At 40.3% G+C, this 12,919-nt stretch overlaps 1 protein-coding gene across 1 annotated transcript; it reads left to right on the top strand.

The window, feature by feature from the left end:
- Positions 1–1,746: 1,746 nt before the first annotated feature.
- On the top strand, positions 1,747–11,145 carry ATP5F1A (ATP synthase F1 subunit alpha). The gene is made up of 12 exons (XM_059895685.1): positions 1,747–1,875; positions 3,761–3,839; positions 5,122–5,291; positions 7,131–7,304; positions 7,392–7,558; positions 7,764–7,912; positions 8,237–8,388; positions 8,497–8,721; positions 9,231–9,338; positions 9,453–9,597; positions 10,641–10,791; positions 10,931–11,145. Exons 1-12 carry the CDS (start codon positions 1,816–1,818, stop codon positions 11,010–11,012), a joined length of 1,662 nt encoding a protein of 553 aa, XP_059751668.1. The 5' UTR covers positions 1,747–1,815; the 3' UTR covers positions 11,013–11,145.
- Positions 11,146–12,919: the final 1,774 nt, after the last annotated feature.

The raw sequence follows: 12,919 nt of genomic DNA, 5'->3' as shown, positions 1-12,919 counted from the left end.
CCATACTGTATGGCTTTCTTATTCTTTTTTTGTTTGTTTTGGTTAAATATGTATCTGCTCATTAACTAAATTCCAGATAAGTGGGGGAAAAGTTATCTTTTTTTCCCTTTGTCCACTTTCATCACTACAAGTTTTACAAAATATTCCTGAACTTTGTTTTTACAAACCAAAATTTTACCTGTTCCTACACCTAATTTCCAGGAGAACTGTCATATGTACACATGGCTCATCTTGAAAAGAAAGTAGAATATTAGAGAAAGGGATTGCTGGCCATATAATATTTGCAAGCTGTTTTAGGAGATGACTGTTACAACCCATATTCATATGCCCCACCCAAATTAAGGTTTTGTGTAAACTAGGACTTGGTGGATGAAGCTGAAAGATCCTTCTCAGTACAGCCGCAAGTGAAGGCAACGTTAATAGTCTCTACTATCACAAAATACCCAACATCCCCCCACCCCCGCCAAATTCTCTACATATCACAAAAATCTCAATATCACCAAAAAATCGGTAGGAGGAACAAAAGTCCCGCCCTTATTTCATTGGGTTAGTATAGAAAGTTATTTTCATCATTTCCATTTTACTTCAAATGAAAAAGTAAAATCCCTACTGTCATGAAACTAGTTGCTTGTACAGGAAAAATTGAGCCATAGCCCACTCTCGAATGAGACTTTTGATTCTGGACCATTCTTCTCAGGATTGGCAACCACTCTATTTGAATTTGTGCTTGTTATACTTTTTTTTAAAAAACCTATTTCCTTTTATTTATATTAATTAATTAATTTATTTATTTATTTTTGGCTGCGTTGTATCATCGTTGCTGCAGGCGGGCTTTCTTTGGTTGAGGTGAGTGGGGGCTACTCTTTATTGCCGTGCGCGGGTTTCTCATTGTAGTAGTTTCTCTTGTTGTGGAGCACGGGCTTTAGGCACGTGGGCTTCAGTATTTGCAGCACGCCGGTTCAGTAGTTGTGGCTCGTGGGCTCTAGAGCGCAGGCTCGGTAGTTATGGTGCAGGGGCTTGTGGGATCTTCCCAGACCAGGGCTGGAATCCATGTCTCCTGCATTGACAGGCAGATTCTTAACCACTGCGACACCAGGGAAGTCCCCATGCTCGTTATACTTTTTAAACAATTTGCTTTAATTCGCAAACAGGATTCTTTTAGATCGAATCTAAAAGAACTGCGATTCTCCAATATGTGCACTTATCAGATCATCTAGAATGGTGTGGATGCTTTTCAAAGATTCAGATTGCCCCAGATTTTTGACTCAGAGGGTCTGGGGTGTAGCCAGCGATCTGCGGATTAATCCGCGTTAATTCGCCCAGCAGGAAACTCTCCGCTGCCAAACCGCCCAGTTGAAATAACTGTTTACTGCACCTACATCATCAAGGTTTAATAGCTGTAGCTTCGGACCCGCCACAATCAACCCCCCTGACGGTCAAGCTAGCCGCGCCCCAGGACGGGGTGACACCAGCATCATTTCTCTGCCGGGATGCGGTCTGGTAACTGCTTCTTGGCCGGTTCCGCTACCCATGTGGTCGCCCAGGGCAACCATAAGGTCGACGCGAAAGATCAAAGTAAATGGGTAACCAATGCCTGGGCCGAAGCTGGCAAAGGTCTAATTAGTCATTTGGAGGTTCAAATCTAAAAACTATACTTAAAAAAAGTAATTACCGGCAGATTCGCGTCCGGGGGAGGGGCGGTACTTCCGGGTCACGTGTGCTGGCTCCTTGACCTTCCTCGGAGCTCGGCCATTTTGTCCCAGTCAGTCCAGAGGCTGCGGCTGCAGAGGAAGCACCTGAGGTAGAGCCGCGAAGATGCTATCCGTGCGCGTCGCCGCGGCCGTGGCCCGCGCCCTCCCTCGGCGGGCCGGGCTGGTGAGCGAGGGGTGCCGGCGGCAGGGAGGGGGCTCGGCGGCAGTAGGTGGTGATGCACGGGCTCGGCCGCTTTTTCTGCGCGGAGGGTGAGGGGCTGTGGCGGGCGGCGCCATCTTGCTCCGCTGGCCACTCGGGCTGTCCTGGGCTGGCGGCGGAAGGGCCCTTTGGTCGCCCGGTGCGGGAGGGTGCAGAGTGCTGCAGGGGAGGCAGTGACCTTCGTGTTATCCAGAGGTGGCGCCTCCGGAGGATTCCAGTCTTTGTCTGAGAGAGGCCTTGAATGAAGGTCAGGACTGGGGCGCTAGTTTTCCGAGGCCTGCTGCGAAACGACGAGGTTCGGTCCCGCTGCTTCTCCGGGACTTCCTCTCTGAAGGTCAGAGCACTGTTGTCCGGCCTGGTTGAAGCGAGCTAGGGGAGCCTGACATTGTACTGAAGGTCAGCAGGCCCCGGCCTTCCACCTCTTCCCCGAGGTCGGTTCAGAGGAAATCAATAAATGAAGGTGGTTTTCTGAATGCTTCAATAGGTGGTCTCTTAGTGCTGAATAGTGAAACGATCATGAAAACACCGTACAGGTGCAAATATGCATTTCACTGTGGCCGATACCTTGACAGCAGAGGAACTGGCTTCTAAATTGTCCCAGTCTGGCAGATTTTTCTTTGTGGTGCTTTGACGTGTTTTAAGATTTCGTCCTTGAGGAATCTGTTAGTGTTTGAGAAATCAAGTAAAATAAAATAGAACATAGGTTGGAAAAAACCTGTGGAGGTCAGTGCCCTTCATTACTAATATCACTTGGAGTTAAGGACATAACCTTTAGGTCCTGTGTAAACACTTTTACATTTACTTGTTCTTTCATCTTAAGAGTAATCTCAATTTGGGAGGTGAAATAAATATATTGGCCATTTTACTACCCTAACAACCTCTGGTAGCGTTTTGGATTTCTGTTAGGAAAAAAAAAAGCATTTTTAATGATTTTCATCCAGGTCCTATAGAAGGGAGTGTCTTCAGAATTGACATTGACCAACCACGGTGTTACAACTTGAAGGAGGAGGGGTCCAGATTACTGCAGGCTTTGTTGAAGGCAGTTTTTTTAAAAAGTGCATGTGCCATATCTCTTAGTTTCTAATCAAACTCTAACATTTACAAGCTTTTTTTTTTTTTTTAAGGTTAAAATAGAAAATCGATTGAGATTTGCCCCTTTTAGGAAGCAGTTTATCAAATTGAGAATTTCCACAACTCAATTGAAATATATCTAGTCAATATTATCTGATGCCTTTAAAAAGAAAGATACTTTGTTAGCTGTTGCTTTTTAAAATATGCTATGCTGTTTTTAGCGTATTTATAGTGTACCAGGAGCTGCATAATAAATTTTCACATAGATCAAAAGTGCTTTCTCAGGTGGTTAATATTTACGCTGATAATTTGATCAAGCCAAGCCTGCGTTTGTTTAAGCTTGCCAGTTTTATAAAGGCTTTTTTTTTTTTTTTTTTTATAAATTTATTTATTTATTTATTTATTTTTGGCTGCGTTGGGTCTTCGTTGCTGTGCACGGGCTTTCTCTAGTTGCGGTGAGTGGAGGCTACTCTTCGTTGTGGTGCGCGGGCTTCTCATTGTTGTGGCTTCTCTTGTTGCGGAGCACGGGCTCTAGGCGCGCAGGCTTCAGTAGTTGTGGCACGTGGGCTCAGTAGTTGTGGCTCGCGGGCTCTAGAGCTCAGGCTCAGTAGTTGTGGCGCACGGGCTTAGTTGCTCTGCGGCATGTGGGATCTTCCCAGGCCAGGGCTCGAACCTGTGTCCCTTGCATTGGCAGGCAGACTCTTAACCACTGCGCCACCAGGGAAGCCCTAAAGGCTTTTTTTAAAATTAGATTTTTTAAAAACAATCCTTGCACTAGGTCTCCAAGAATGCTTTGGGATCATCCTTCATTGCTGTAAGGAACCTCCATGCCTCTAACTCTCGTCTTCAGAAGACTGGTAAGTTGTTAATTCTGTGTCTACACCACACTTACTACATTGTTATTAAATGAAAAATGAAGTTACATTACGTAGGTTACATACCTACTGTGGATGTTTTGGGTTTTTTCCATTAGTTAGTTTTTTCTCTCAATTTTAGTTACTATGGAATCTCAGATTCTTAACCCATAATGAGCCATTTAGCCCTGTCAGTAGGTTCTCTTGTTCTAGTGAAGTGAACTATAATTATGTATTTCTCTTTTGATGTTAGTACAGGTTCTTTTTTTTCTCATAATAAATGCCCCTTTGGTGGAAACAAAGTATATATCAGGTGGTGGGCACCCTTTCTGATCTATGAATCTTTTCCTCTCCTAAAAAAACACTGAAAAAAAGCAGGTAATTTTTACCTCTGTGTTTTTCAAAGACAATAGTTGGTAACCTATACCTGGCAGTCTGAATTTGCACATTGTAAATGCAATAGAGAAGTGAGGAGGTAAGCTTAGGAAGATGCTGTAGGTTGGGAAATTTCTTTTGAGATGTGCATTAGGGCTTTTGAAATAAAGTTAGGTATCTCCCACATGCTGAGATGAAGAATAGTACCTGCATCCTTTTAAAGGAAAAGTTAACAAGTTTTCCCCACTATTTGAAGGTGGAACATTCTAATGAAACCTTTCCTTAGCTGAAATGGCTAAAGTGTGAAGAAGCGATTACCCTTTTTTGTAAAAGTGAAATGGCATAAATGGAACTTTCGAAAAGAGGGGGATACCTGTACTTACACTTTGTTAAACAGTTGCCTTTTTTTTGGCTGCGAGGCTTGCGGGAACTTAGTTCCAAGACCAGGGATTGAGCCTGCGCCTTCAGCAGTGAAAGCACAGAGTCCTAACCACTGGATCGCCAGAGAATTCCCAAACAGTTGCTTTTTAAAATACACTGCATTTTTAAAATACGCTTTTTATAGAGTTTACGTTTGAGTTAAATTCAAGTTTTAACATAAATACAGATTTCCTAGAGATTAAACCAAAGAATTACAAGATAGGAAATGTTTATTTTAAGGGTATTGCTTAATTTGATTAGCTCCTTATCTGGTTTACATTTGTCTCGTGAAGTTTTCTCTCAGTCACTTGGATTCATTTTCATAGTGGTAGGTATCAAGCTTTTTTGAATAGAATGTTGGACATTATGTTTTAGAATGCAATTTGATTATTATGATCACAACTCTAGTTTATATATTTTTGGGGAAATGAGTTTTGAAAAGGTCTTTGGACCAGGCTGTTTTTGTAATGGAATTGTCCTCTCTTAATAGGCACTGCTGAGGTGTCCTCTATTCTTGAAGAGCGTATTCTTGGAGCTGATACCTCTGTTGACCTTGAAGAGACTGGGCGTGTTTTAAGTATTGGTGATGGTATTGCCCGTGTACATGGGCTGAGAAATGTTCAAGCAGAAGAAATGGTAGAGTTTTCTTCAGGTTTAAAGGTAAATTATAAAATGAGATTTTGATGTTTTAGCGTTGGTGTCTCCTCAGTTATTCATTTAGTAATTCAGAGATTGTGTCAGATTTTTTTTTTTAACTTTGAATCCGAATCTGCTTCACTGTTTGTGTTTGTCATTATTATAGATTGCGAAAAAAATAAATTTTTTGTTAATCAAACTTTTTATCCTAGGGACTGATTTACACATAAGTTGTAACCATTAGCATTGAAATATAAAACTGAGTAAATCTTCACCCAGATTTTGAGAAGTTCAAGTCTGTTTGTAGCTGTTAAGATCATCCTATACGAAAGCATTTGATAACTTTAAGTTCATTTCCGGTGGAACGTTGAAAGCCACTGACTTTGTATTTCTAGTAAGAGTAGATCTATTGTTGAGAAGTGAGCTAGTGATGTAGCTATCAGAAGCTCTCTAATGATACAAGTCTACTTTTTTCTATTAGATTGAGCTTAGTTGGGCAGTAGGGTGAGAAATAAAAGTTGTAGGAGTCATGGGTTCTCTGATGAAAGCAGAGCATGATATCCAGGTGGACCAGGGGCAGTAGAATTACCCACTAATCACACAGGGGGAAAGATCTTCTTGGTCTTCTTGCTAGTGTCCAGTGTGGAAAAAGAGCCTGTTGGTGTGGAAGACTAATTATGGAGCTGAAAGTTTTATCAGTAGCTCTCAGACCTTGGTTAAAAATTTAATTTCTCATCTATAGTGTATATATCTTTGAGAGGTTAGGCTGAAATAGATGAACTGAATTTCCTTTTAGCTTTTTTTTTTTGGCTGTGTTGGGTCTTCGTTGCTGTACATGGGCTTTCTCTAGTTGCGGCGAGCAGGGGCTACTCTTCATTGTGTTGCAGTGGCTTCTCTTGTTGCAGAGCACAGGCTCTAGCTGTGTGGGCTTCAGTAGTTGTGGTGCATGGGCTCAGTAGTTGTGGCTCGCAGGCTCAGTAGTTGTGGCACACAGGCTTAGTTGCTCCACGGCATGTGGGATCTTCCCAGACCAGGGCTCAAACCCGTGTCCCCTGCACTGGCAGGCGGATTCCTAACCACTGTGCCACCAGGGAAGTCCCAACAGGGCAATTATTAATTTAAATTTTAAATAGCCACCTGTGGTTAGTGACTACTCTGTTGAACATCAGATATTCAGACTAAAGATTTTGTACCTGTGATGATATTCCATGATATTTCTCTGTATTTACTGTAAGTAATTCTCCAGAGCTTCGTTTATTGACCAGAGTCAGTTCCTGGACTAGCCTTTTTGCTTTGGTTATGAGTTAGGGACCTAAAATCTTAACCATTTTGAAATATGATTGTAATGATGAGCGATGACCCAGCACTGTCATATTATATAGATTTGTTCTTGATTAGGTAGCTTTTAATTTAACTTTTTACTAACCTGATGGGTACAGGTTCTGACTAGATAGTTTTTTAAAATTGTTCATGGAGTTCTCACAGATGTGAATCAAGCGTGTCTTAAAATTCCCAGTTAACCTTGATTGCTTTATTTCATACTGGTCACCCAGTTCAAAAACCATAGTCAAAGGAAATGCAGTAGAAAAGCTTAAACTTCAATTTCTTTGCTTCTTTTAGTTCTTAGAGGATGTGATAAGATGATTCTTAGGCTTATAATTCTAACCTATGATTATTCAAGGGAACATGTTGCTGTTTTAGAAGTCTTAACTAAGGAAGATTGTTCGTTGGAAAAATACTCACGAGTAAACCAGATCTGAAAAGTCAATATTACTTTTTCCCTCTATTTTTGTATGTAGTGTAGGTATATGGGAAGAAGAGCCACTCAAGCTTCATGGGTATTCAATTGTGTCTTTTGTATAGGGTATGTCTCTGAACTTGGAACCTGACAATGTTGGTGTTGTCGTGTTTGGAAATGATAAACTAATTAAGGAAGGAGATATTGTGAAGAGAACTGGGGCTATTGTGGATGTTCCAGTCGGCGAGGAGCTGTTGGGTCGTGTAGTAGATGCCCTTGGTAATGCCATTGATGGAAAGGTAGGTCTAACATTTATTAGATGTGGTTGTAGCTTCTAACAAAGAGCCAAACTGATTGTTCTGGGGTTTCTTTTTATCATTTAACAGGGTCCAATTGGTTCCAAGACCCGAAGGCGAGTTGGTCTGAAAGCCCCTGGGATCATTCCTCGAATCTCTGTGCGGGAACCAATGCAGACTGGCATTAAGGCTGTGGACAGCTTGGTGCCGATTGGTCGTGGTCAGCGTGAGCTGATTATTGGTGACCGACAGACTGGGTAAAGACTCGTTAGCTTGTTGAAAAGTTCTAACTAAAATTTGCTCTGTGGAAAGATTACTTTTAGGCTTGGAATGGTAAATACTTTGGATATCCTGGAGAGAGTAGAATGTGATAGGAGAAGGAAGAGGAAGAGGAGTGAAATTTAAGTTGGGGGATCCTTTGAAGTATTTAGCAAGATATATGTTTATTTTCTCTTTTTAAAGCAAAACGTCAATTGCTATTGACACAATCATTAACCAGAAACGATTCAATGATGGAACTGATGAAAAGAAGAAGCTGTACTGTATCTACGTTGCTATTGGTCAGAAGAGATCCACTGTTGCCCAGTTGGTGAAGAGACTTACAGATGCAGGTATTAAGGAACTGTAGTCTCATTGCTATATCTGGGATGCTGCTAATCTTAGGATAGCTTATGCTTAATGTAGGCTGATTTTAATTACTTCCTAATGAGCTGAAGTTTCTAATATAAATCAATACAAAAGTAATAAGTAAAAAATTAGTATAAAACAGCAGCTAACTTTTAAGGTTCTGTCAGTTTCTTTAAAGTAGAAGCTATTTGGATAATTTTAATAGTAAATCACAGTAGTAAAGCACTTAGATAGTTTTTATTCTAGTCTCTAATCTAAAATCACAATATTGATAACCATGTAAAACTTAAAATTTATTTTCTTCTCAGATGCCATGAAGTACACCATTGTGGTTTCAGCTACTGCTTCGGATGCTGCCCCACTTCAGTACCTGGCTCCTTATTCTGGATGTTCTATGGGAGAATATTTTAGGGATAATGGCAAACATGCTTTGATCATTTATGACGACTTATCCAAACAGGTCAAATGAAATGTATTTTTAGACTCTGTATGTTGGTGCCACAATGGTAGTTGACAAATGTAGCCTCTGTCAAATAGGTGAACTTCACAACCCTTTCCTATACCATAGGCTGTTGCTTATCGTCAGATGTCTCTGCTGCTCCGCCGACCCCCTGGTCGTGAGGCCTATCCTGGTGATGTGTTCTACCTACACTCCCGTCTGCTAGAGAGAGCAGCCAAAATGAACGATGCTTTTGGTGGTGGCTCCTTGACTGCTTTACCAGTCATAGAAACACAAGCTGGTGATGTGTCTGCTTACATTCCAACGAATGTCATTTCCATCACTGACGGACAGGTATTGTTTTTATGATTAAATAAGTGTGAAAGCTTCGGATGATTTCAAGGCATTGGTTGAGATTAGTAGTTTTGAACTAATTTGTTAAATGCTTTTTACTTTTCATTATGGAAAATCTCAAACGTAAAGAGAATAGTATAATGAAACCCCACATATCCCACCCATTTATCAATTTGTGGTATAGTGTACTTCATTCTTGCTTTCTTTTTACCCACTATTTTCTTCCCTGTATAATTTTGAAGCAAATCCTGGAGAGATCACACCACTTCACCTGTATAAGTTTCAGTATAAATATGATACCTATTCTTTTCTCATCTCACTCACATTTCCTAACCTCAGCAATAGAATATGCAGGTTGATTGGGTCATGAAAGATTTGAGGAGCTCTTTACCATAAGAAGACATTTAGCATTCTTCCTGGCTTCAGCTTTTGCTACAGTGACTTAATTTTGAAAATAGTTGATTTCTTTAGGCCTGCTAATAAGCGTGAGTATTTTCCTTACATTGTAGATTTTCTTGGAGACAGAATTGTTCTACAAAGGTATCCGTCCTGCCATTAACGTTGGTTTGTCTGTATCCCGTGTTGGATCTGCTGCCCAAACCAGGGCCATGAAACAGGTAATTTGCATCACTTTGTCATTAGGTTAAAAATCAAAGTGTATTTGTATGGTGGTCTGTGTCATTGAGGTAAGTATTTTTGTATTGTGTGAATTAACCATTTCTGTATTTCAGGTGGCAGGTACCATGAAACTGGAATTGGCTCAGTATCGTGAGGTTGCTGCTTTTGCCCAATTTGGTTCTGACCTCGATGCTGCCACTCAACAACTCTTGAGTCGTGGTGTGCGTTTGACTGAGTTGCTGAAGCAAGGACAGTATTGTGAGTTGTACTTTCCATTTGGTCAAGTTCCTACTGTGTGTTAGGACCTGGGAATATCACATAGGTCTTTATAAGAATACGTGCTGTTAATCTCTGATCAAAGATGTTGTCTTTTGAATGTGATTGATACCTGTGTTACTTAATTAAAGTACAGTCCTTATCATTTGAGTGTAAATGTGAGGAAAGGTATACTAATACCCTTCTTTTGGGAGTTAAGACATAGTAGATTCCATTCCTCCCCACCGTCGCCCTCTTGGCTATATGATTGTGGAATATGGCAGATTTAAAAGATTGTTAGTGTCGGGAATTCCCTGGCAGTCCAGTGGTTAGGACTCTGCCAAGGGCCTGGGTTCGATCCCTGGTCAGGGAACTAAGGTCCTGCAAGCTGCACGGGTGCGGCCAAAAAAAAAATTAAAAAAAAAAAAGAATGTTAGTGTGTACTACCTTGCTATAAAATTTCAGCAAGTTATTTATACCCAAAACAATATAAATGCTGCTGGATGATATACAGTGCTCATGGAATATGCTCAAAGGTTACACTTCAAGGCTTAAACCATTATGAGGAAAAAACTGATTCAGGGGGTGGGAAGGAGTACTGATGTGGAGTTTCCACTTGTGAAAGTAGGTGATCTGTAGAGACAGGTTAATAATTTCTGGAAAAAGGGCTTCCCTAGTGGCACAGTGGTTGAGAATCTGCCTGCCAATGCAGGGGACACGGGTTCGAGCCCTGGTCTGGGAAGATCCCACATGCCGCGGAGCAACTGGGCCCGTGAGCCACAACTAACGAGCCTGCGTGTTTGGAGCCTGTGCTCCGCAACAAGAGAGGCCGCAACAGTGAGAGGCCCGCGCACCGCAATGAAGAGTGGCCCCCGCTTGCCGCAACTAGAGAAAGCCCTCGCACAGAAACGAAGACCCAACACAGCCATAAATAAATAAATAAAGGAGTTCCTTTAAAAAAAAAAAAAAATTTTGGAAAAAGTAAGTGTCTCTGACTTTGGAAACATGGCATTTATTTGTTGAGCAACTCACTTATTTCTTTTCAGCTCCCATGGCTATTGAAGAGCAAGTGGCTGTTATCTACGCTGGTGTCAGGGGGTATCTTGATAAGCTGGAGCCCAGCAAGATCACAAAGTTTGAGAATGCTTTCTTGTCTCATGTTATCAGCCAACATCAAACCCTGTTGGGCAAAATCAGGTATGAACACAACTGATGTCTTCTTTTTTGTAAGCTTTAAAGTGTAAAGTCTTGTTAAAATTCTTTTGAATTCTGTAATTAAGCTAGTCATTGAATTTTTATCCAGGTCAGAACTGATCGGCTTTTGTTTTCAAAATAGGGCTGAAGGAAAGATCTCAGAAGAGTCAGATGCAAAGATGAAAGAGGTTGTAACAAACTTCTTGGCTGGGTTTGAAGCTTAAACTCCTATGGATTCACGTCAAATACCAGTTTGGTTTTGTCATTGTTTCTTCTTGTTCCATTTATAAAAGGATTATTCCAATACTGCAGATGTACAGTAATCACATTAAAATAAAGGCTCCATATTGCTTGGTGGCTTTCTATAGATTCTTTATAAAGAACTGAGATTACTTTGAGGAATTGGTAAACATGTTTCTTAGCTTTTTTTACTTGATTATTATTAAAGTTAGCAGGCCTACATAATATTTGAGACTGAGTTCTTTGTAAGATTCTAGAGTGCTTTGTGATTGATTAAAGAGAAATTCACTAATTGGATATATGTGGCAAAGTTCATATTTGATAATGTTGAAAAGTCTGATTGACTTCTCTTCCCAGAAGACTGTAATTTGCATAAAGAGGTACTGTAGGCAGGAAAAGAATAGGGCAACTAAAATTGTCAAGGAAATAAAAAAAATGCTAAGTGAAGAATGAAAGATTAGGACAAAAGAGAAAGGAGGTATCAGAATAAAATTGTGAACATATCAATATTTTCTCATTTTGTGCTTTAACGTACCTTTTATAAGCTGCAGTTCTTAATTAAGAAGTGATCAAGTTTTCATGGTTAGTATTTTTGGTCTTATTTAGGAAATTTTTACAGTCAGAAAGATAACTATATTTTCTACTAAGAGTTCTAAAGATTTGCTTTGTCATCTGAGCTTAATTCAGTATTAGAGTTCTCCAGAGAAATAAAACATAAACATAGCTGTATAGGGAGATAATGGGGTTGGCAAGTTTGAAAGGGTAGATGGGCAGGTTGGAGACCCAGGGAACAGTTGCCTCTGGAGGTAGAATTCCTTCTTCCATGGTGGACCTCAGGTTTTTCTACTGGATGAGACGCACCCACATGGAGAGTAATCTGCTTTACTCAAAGTCTACTGCTTTTTAAGTGTTAATCATCTAAAAAAATACCTTCACATGGGACTTCCCTGGCGGTCCAGTGGTTAAGATTCTGTGCTTCCAATGCAGGAGGAGCAGGTTCGATCCCTGGTTGGGGAACTGAGATCCCATGTGCTGGGTGGCACGTGGCCAAAAAAGAAAACCTTCACGGCAATGTCTAAACTGGTGTTTGACCAAAAACTGGATACCATAGCCCAGCCGAGCTGACATAAAAGATTGACCATCATCATCCATTTGGAGTTGTATTTTTGTGTAGAGGTCAGACATCTTATTTTTTTTTTTTTCCTTTTCCATCTGTATATCCCGTTTTTTCAGCTCCATTTATTAAATGGTTCTTCCCCACTTAAACTATCATATGTGTGTTGTATTTAAATTTCACCCATGCCTGTGTCTTTTGGGGCTCTATTCATTTTTAAATTAACACAGGCATATAATTTAATGAATCAAAAACTCAAGACAGGGCTGTTGATGAAAAATGGCAATCTCTTGCTTGTCTACCCCCAACTTTTCAGCTCTCTTAAAGAAACTAATTTCATTTATTTCTATTGTCAGTTACCTCTATACTGCAGTTTTTATTATGCTGCTTTTATATTATATGTGTGATCTACTGATCTCACCCAATAGGTAAGAATTTTTCACGTGGACACTCACACTACCCACCCTACCATAATTCTCTGTCATTACAATATAAACATGATTTGCGGTAAAGAAATTTTGCTTATGTGACTTATTTATGAGCTGATGAAAGCCAAAATGTTTATGTTCTTCTCAGTCTCGGTAGGCTCTGTATAAATAGAATACTTTAAAACTGTACTAGTTTAATTTGTCTAATGATAGATGATACTGATACTAAAAGAGCAGATATGCCCTATGAAAAGTTTTTGTGAGTCTGGTCATTTAGATTTTAGTTTCTACTGTCAATATGCTGTATGAATTTGGTAAGTCATTTAAGTTTTTGTTCATGTAAATAAAG

This window comes from Balaenoptera ricei, chromosome 14 (assembly GCF_028023285.1).
Source record: "Balaenoptera ricei isolate mBalRic1 chromosome 14, mBalRic1.hap2, whole genome shotgun sequence".
In the NCBI taxonomy this organism is placed as follows: Eukaryota; Metazoa; Chordata; class Mammalia; order Artiodactyla; family Balaenopteridae; genus Balaenoptera; species Balaenoptera ricei.
Note: the sequence above shows the minus strand (reverse complement) of the source record. Positions and strands in the feature narration are given on the sequence as shown.